At 36.1% G+C, this 7,876-nt stretch overlaps 1 protein-coding gene across 1 annotated transcript in view; it reads left to right on the top strand.

The window, feature by feature from the left end:
• EFCAB5 (EF-hand calcium binding domain 5) overlaps window positions 1-7,876 on the top strand; it is a 67,864-nt gene that overhangs the window by 33,869 nt on the left and 26,119 nt on the right. The window contains 4 exon segments of the mRNA XM_006768120.1: window positions 730-830; window positions 922-1,011; window positions 2,912-3,126; window positions 4,291-4,447. Of these exon segments, the coding sequence (XP_006768183.1) occupies window positions 730-830; window positions 922-1,011; window positions 2,912-3,126; window positions 4,291-4,447 (563 nt within the window).

Consider the following 7,876-nt stretch of genomic DNA (forward strand, 5'->3'; position numbering starts at 1 on the left):
AAAGAAAACTTGTAAGAAATGGGTAATTTGTGTTTTAGATTCTACACTATCATCAACTAATTTGAAATCTTTTTTTTTAGTATTATGTTTATTTCTCCATAAAACAGAGCTACTAATTTCTGGCTCTCCTTACACAGGGATGTAGCATTTAAAAAGTAGTGAGGTTACTATTCAACCAGATGTTATGTTAGTGAGGTCTTAATTTTGGCTATGTGTAACAGTGTTCCAAAATGAATGTCGGAAAAACAAAACAAGTAAGTGTCTAAACAAGAAAGGGTTGTCTTTCTTTCTCGCGTAAAAGTCAAAAGTTCTATGACAGCTCAGTCCCATGAAATCAGCAGTGGCTCAAGCTCCTTCTATTTTGTGTCTCCTCCAACCACATGGACCAAGATGGTTCACTGCCATGTCTACATTCTGACCAGCAGGTGAGGAGAAAGGAAAATGGATAAGCATCACATCACTTCCCTGAACATATCATTGGTCAGTATATAGGGATATAGTGAGGGAGGCTAGGAAATGTAGGCCTCATTTTGCGTGGCCAAATTGGGGTAAATAAATAGCTTTTGTCAAAGAGCTGCTCTCAACAACGAGAGTTATTAAGTTCTATCACTATGGTTGATTATGACACAGCATATATGGGAAAGTACCTGAAAGAAAGTTTTTGGTGGTCTATATGCAAGGCATTTCGCTTATTCATTAACTTAAGAATATGTAATGTCCAACTCATAGGCATTTTCTTTTGTACCTTTTAGAAACTGCAAAGAAGAAAGTTGAGAAAGACAAAGCCTGTGAACCCAAGTCCCAAAACATAGAAGGAAAGCCATGGCCAGGTAACTCACTTAACCCTCCTTTCATGTAGAACAAAAACATTGTGACAGTGAAGTTAAATTGCCTATGTTATGTGGAATGTGTATTTTATAGGTGAACTTTTGACTTGTGACTTGAAGAAGTATGTAAAATGCGAAGATGAGGAACAGGCAAAATTAATCTATGATAACTCCAGATTCACAGGTACATATCAACAACAAAATTAGAAAGAATAGATCCCAGTCTGATTGATGAATTTAACTTATTGTGGTATCCCTTGATAAAGACTGGACTTAGACAAGACACAACACCAGGTGAACCTGCATTGTTTTGTCCCTGAGCTGATGGATCTAATTATTTACAAGATGGCCCGGCCGGCATGGCTCAGTGGTTGAGTGTCGACCTATGAACCAGGAGGTCACGGTTCAATTCCCAATCAGGGCATATGCCTGGATTGCAGGGTTGATCCTCAGTGTGGGGCATGTAGCATCAATAATTCTCTTTCATCACTGATGTTTCTATCTCTCCTTCTTCCTTCTTTTCTGAAACCAATAAAAATATTTTTTAAAAAATAAGGATTTACAAGATGAATATTTTTAAAAATAAGGATTTACAAGATGTGCTATTGATGAATGTTCTTCTGCTTAAAAACAAATGCATTAGTATACAGTTTTTTAAATCATTAAATGGCCCAACAGCTGCTTTTAAGCTATGATCTAGGTATACAAAAGGAATCAGATATTAGATATTACTACCCAATAGAAATATTTTCATCCTTCCTCTCCCTGGTAGTTTCACATCCAAACATGTGAAACAGGTGAGACTATAGATTGTTTTTGAAGACTTACAAAGAAAGATCTACTCAACAGAGAGAGCAAAGAGTAGCTGTTATTTAACAGTGAGTGTTCCAACAATACTCATAGTTTACTACAATGCTATTTTATCATTTTTACCTTTCATCAACATGTAGTAGAACTAATTAGATCGGTATTATTTTCTTTCTTTTTTATCTTTATTGTTGAGAGCATTACAGATGTCCTCCTTGCTCCCCACCACGCAGTTCCTACCCTACCCTAGGCCTTCACCACCCTATTGTCTGTATTCATGAAAACAACAACAACAACAACTATGGGAACCTAAGACAGCCACTAGACGCTGAAAGATTATTTTCTTCCTATCTGAATTTAAAAAATTTAAGTCTGGGTCAAATAATAAACTGTTTATCCTCAAAATATTTTGGTTGGAAATGTATGGCATTAGTCAAGCTCTTATACCCTACTAGTTCATGTTCTTGTTCTCCTTGTCTTATTTCAATTTTGCTTTACTATTTGGAAAATAAACTGCATGAATGAGTATTTTTTAAGTTATGTCAAATCTCTTATGGAAGTCATAAGGGCATGAATGATTAACTCAATGAATAAATTAAACATAAGTCATTGGGTTAAAATTTTATGAAATGTGTCTCATGTTAGAACATTGAACTTCATGATAAATATAGTAAAGACTCGTTGGGGGAGGGGTTGTAATGGTGGTATTTACAAACTTATTTAACTGGCAAGTCCAGATTGCAGCTGGCTTCAGGCACAATTGAATCCAAGGCCTCAACAATAGCAGCAGGGCACTGTCTTTCTGCCTCTCAGCCCTGTTCTCTGTGTATGACTTTCAGTTCTAGGTTGTTTTTTCCATCCTATGACAAAGATGTCCGTGAGAATATCTCTAAGCCTACACCCTACCAGTTCAGGAATCAAGAGTACAAAAAGAAGGGTCCTTCTCCCAATTGTTCCCCCAAAAGTTCTGGGTTTAAATTCTCATTGGTCTATACTGGATTACATTGCTGTTATACATAGATCATTGGCCAGACCTATGTCACATGGTAATCCTTAGGGCATGGTTGGGGGAGGTTAAGTACCACTTGACTTAACTAAACATTTTACTGGGGAAGAGATGTTTTGTCAAATAAAAAAGAAATGGTGCTGTCCTCATGAAGGGAACATGGATTTCTGACAGGAAAATAGTAGCAGATGGCCATTATAATACATACTCATATATTTTCCTTAATCTTTGAGAAAATTGTCCATTTTACTGTATGTTTCCTGCTTTATAGACCTACATTCAATTATCAGAAATATTCAGTCTTACAAAGAAGTGAAAGGAAGGAGTGCCTTCAATGGAGTTTCCCTTAATCTGCTCCAGTTTGTGCAACTCCTAGAGACATTTGTTGGTGAAGATGCCCCCTTGAGTACCAGTGAGACCCTCACCTCCTTTTTCAAGTGGGGCTATGCTGAAACAAAAGAAGAGAAAATGAGTGACTTGGAAGAGGTGAGTAATACTGTTTATCAATGAAACAAGTGAGGTCACTATTATTAAATTTGTCAACCTCAGTAGTTCCTAGTGTGGCTCTTCTTTAAAAATTTACAACTAAATGTGCCACTATTTCAACAATCATGGCCATTAAATATTTTATTTTATTGTCAAATAAAATGAGTTCACACTTCAGAGAACTCATTCCCCTAATAATATCATGATTGATGATGGCAGGAGATGGTTTATTAGACAGCTTTGTGTGTGTGTTTTCACTGAAGCTTGAATAGCAGACTTAATGGAGCAAATATGTGTATGAACAAAGATATAACAAAGATATCGCATGCATGTGTATCTGTGTGAGTGCATTTACAAATGCACATACCTAGGGTTCAATTACAGCTTGAATATATATTTTTGTTCATGTGCACTGCATCAGGTAGTACATATTTTGTAAGAACTTACTACTTATTTAGGTGTAGGTAAATGCACACACATTAGCTTATATAAACAATTTATGTGCTCGTATATGAAATATGTAAATTAGATTCACCAAGCATATACAATAATCTCAGCAGCCTTATGAATCTTCTCAACTTAATTCTAGAGGTGATATCCCTTTTGCCTCAACTGCAGTTCTCCCATTTAACCAAAAGGTATATATTCACTTTGTTTCAGAAATTAAATATATCTAGATATTAAATTACTGTCAAATTGATATAATTAATCTAATAAAAAGTATAAAATGTAATTAATGCCAGGTTAGGTCAATGTTAAATACAAAAAATATTTTTTGAACACAGTCATTTTTTATTGTTTGAATACTGCCATTTATCCCCCTTCACTACAAAACAAATGCCACCAAGAAGCAGGCAGAGTACCCCATGTGTTTATAATATTACTGTACAAGCAGCGAGGGAGTGGAAAGGAATGAATTAAAGTTTCTTAAGGAGTGTAGTCTTCTTTCTATATTAATGTGTTTTAATCCAATGCAGAAACAGAGAAGTGGTAGTGAGAGGATTAAAATTAAATGATTCATTTTCCCATTAATATCATGCTTAGTCCCAAAGTAAAGCTGTTTTTATAAAAAGTGCTGCACTTTTTTTGGGAATAAACATAGGATAGCAGCTAGTAGAATAAACAGCAAGTCTTCTGTGCTTTGTTATCTGATTTGTATCCTAGGCTATACGAAACACTTCCCAAATTCGACGGGGACTTCTCCTAGAAGCCCTCTTTCAGTTGTGGGACAGTGATGCCTCAGGCTTCCTAGATCTGAATGAAGTTGATGAACTCTTGTATACATACAAGGAGGGAATGGAAAAAGAAGCTATGAAGACAGGTAAAAGTATAATAATTTTCTTATTTAGGCTAACAACTTGCTTTCAAGTTTCCCGGTAATATGACATATATACAATTAAACACTGGTTGTTCTAAAATCATGAGATATTACCTTCTCACTTGCTAGTATGGTGACAAATTGCTCAGGTTTATTAAGAGATAACTGACTTATAACACTGTAAATTATTTTTAAGATGTACAAAATAAATTTAAGATGTACAACATGTTCATTTGATACACTTATATATTGTGAAATTATTCCCATAGTAGTATTAACACCTCCATCGCCTCCCATAATTACTTATCTTTTTCGTTGTGAGAACATTTAAGATCTTAGCAACTTTCAAGTGTATAATACAGTATTGTTAACTATAGTGACTATGCTGCACATTAGATCCCCAGAATTTATTCATCTTATAATGAAACTAGAGGTCTGGTGCACAAAATTCGTGCACAGGTAAGGTCCTTAGGCCTGGCCAGTGATTGGGACCAGTCAGGGCCTTCCTTCCCTCAGCTGACGGCTGCTGGCCAGGGCCTTCGTTTCTTGACACCCCCTGGGAGTCAGCACACATCATAGCGAGTAGTCAAACTCCCGGTCGGTCGAATGCCCAAGGAGACAATTTGCATATTAGCTTTTTATTATATAGGATTTTGTACCCTTTGACCAACATCTCTCCATTTTCCCTACCCCTAGCTCCTGGCAACCACCATTATACACTCTGTTTTCATGAGTTTGCCTTTTTTAAATTCCACATATAAGTGAGACTGTACAGTATTTGTCTTTCTCTGTATGACTTATTTCACTTAATATAATGCCTTCACAATCCATCCATGTTCTTGTAAATAGTAACATGGCATCTTCTTTATCCATTCATCTGTTGATGGATACTTGGGCTGTTTCCATGTCTTGACTATTGTGAATAATTATGTAGTTAACATGGAAGCACAGATATTTCTTTGAAATAGTGATTTTGGATATATACCCAGAAGTGGAATTACTGGATTTATATGGGTACTTCTATTTTTAGTTTTTTTAGAAACTTAATCTGTTTTCCATAGTGACTATACCAATTTACATTACCATCAACATTGCAAAAGGGTTCCCTTTCCTCCACAACTTCACCAAAACTTGTCTTTTATATGATGGCTGTTTGAACAGATCTGAGGTGATATCTCATTGTGGTTTTGATTTGCATTTCCCTGATTAGTGATATGTAATATCTTTTAATCACCATTTGGTCATTTTCATGTCTTTGGAAAAATGTCTTTTTCGTTCTTCGGCCCATTTTTAATCAGATTATTTTTTTGCTATTGAGTTGTATACATTCCTTATATTTTTTTGGATATTAAACCCCTTATTAGATATACTAGAGTCCCGATGCACAAAGATTCGTGCAAGAATGGGCCTTACTTCCTCTGGCTGCAAGCACCACCTTCGCTCCTGCTGGGCAGAGCTGCCTTTCCGCCTTTGCTCCAGCCCGGAACTGCCTTTCTGCCTTCGTTCTCGCCCGGAGCTGCCTTTCCACCTTCCCATGCTGCCCAGAGGCCTGGAGTGGCTGAGGCAGTGCGGAATGCCTGCGTTGTTGTCCTGCCCTGCCCCCAGCCACTCAGCACCTGTGTATGCAAATTGTCCCACCATCTTTGTTGGGTTAATTTGCATGCTTACTCCTGATTGGATGGTGGGTGTTTGCAAAGGCATGGTCAATTTGCATCTTTCTCTTTTATTAGTGTAGATGATTTGAAAATATTTCCTCCTATTCTGTAGGTTGTCTTTTCGTTTTATTGATTGTTTCTTTTGCTGTACAGAACCTTTTTAGTTTGATATTGTGTTACTTATTTATTTTTGCTTTTATTGCTTGCATAGTATGGCATTTAAAAATTGAAATAATTAAATTTTAATGGAAAATAACAATTTCTGGCAAGGATGTGGAGAGACTGGGATCCTTTTGCCTGGCTGGTGAGAAAGTAGAAAGTGTCAGAGCAATCAGGAGTGGAATATGTTGTAGAGTGTTTTGCCCAAACCTTAGCTCTAATGGTTAGATTCCTTCTGTGTACTTGAGTACGCTCAGGCTTGGGGTTAAAAGAAAAAAATCCAAACCATTCCACACTTCTGCTTATTTTCTCTTTTTGTTGTATCTCTCTGCCTTGACAAAGTCTGATTCACTTCACAAATCTGGCTGGCTTGCAAGTGTCTCCTGAATTTACTAACTCCATTTATTCTTCTAAATGACTTTCCTCTTCTATATTATACTTTTCTCTTCTGATCAATTCTTCCCAATCAAGAGCTGCTAAAATTCCTATTCTAATATAATTCCCTCCTTCATTTGATTAGATCCTAGTAGAAATGGTTATACTCTTCCCTGGGTTTAAAGATTTGTCTAATTTCTTTGGCATACCGGATTCCTAACTCTTAAAGTATATAGTGCACATCAGGAGGAATGATTAGGATTAACATTCTTCTGCCCTAAGTTTATCCATTGTTATGTGTTTTTAATTAACTATGTCTTTTGCAAACTTTACATTACACTACACTACTTTCTTAAACTGCAACCAAAAAGGATTTACCAAATGAAGTTTTGAAAGGCATAATGAGGTGATTTTATAATATGGGCAAATTTCCTAACACAGAACCATGTTCTACAGAGGAAAGAACATTACGCAATGGTCAGGAGTGCTAGGTTCCAATACTGGATCTTTCACTAAATGGTCATGTGAGCAAAGGCAAATTATTGAATCTCTGTAGATCCAGGTGTCCTCATTTGTAAAATGAAGGAGTTAGACACTATGAATTCCGGAATTTAAGGAACCTCAGGATAATGTTATAAGGATGTTCCAATATATATGATTGAAGTACAGCAATAGGGATAGGTAGAAAGCAAAAATGTAATGGGTTAAGCCAAGCAAATAAAAATGAAGAAAATAATGAGAAGACAGAATCTGCTGCCAGAAGAAAATGTCTGCAAGCAGGAAGAACGAATTATTCTCCCCAAGGGTAGACTCATACAAAACGACTCTCTCTGAACACATCTTGGTAGCCACCAAGCCTGTGGAGATAACTGCTGAACTGATGGTCATATGGAAGCTGAAAGGCAGATTTTGTTTCTTCAAAAAGGAAAAATTGTAAAATTCAAACATTAGCTAATAACAGATTGGAAAACCTTTAGACAGCTCTTTTTTTATTTGTTTTTTCTCTGCCCTTCTTATACAATTCTGTGTCCAAGATTAAAAATTGGGGTTTAAATAGGATAATGTCACAGAATTAGAAATTCCTAGAAATGTTTCTGCTGGTGTCCTCAAAATGGAAGTTTTCTATATGGAAAGGGCCACTTGAAACTTTTACACTGTAATTTTCCCTTTTTATTCCCATCTAATATAGCCTAATCTTTTGAGCAGAAATATCATATATAAAAATTTGAAGACATTTTGCCTG

The sequence above is a fragment of the Myotis davidii genome, unplaced genomic scaffold (assembly GCF_000327345.1).
Source record: "Myotis davidii unplaced genomic scaffold, ASM32734v1 scaffold363, whole genome shotgun sequence".
Taxonomy (NCBI): domain Eukaryota; kingdom Metazoa; phylum Chordata; class Mammalia; order Chiroptera; family Vespertilionidae; genus Myotis; species Myotis davidii.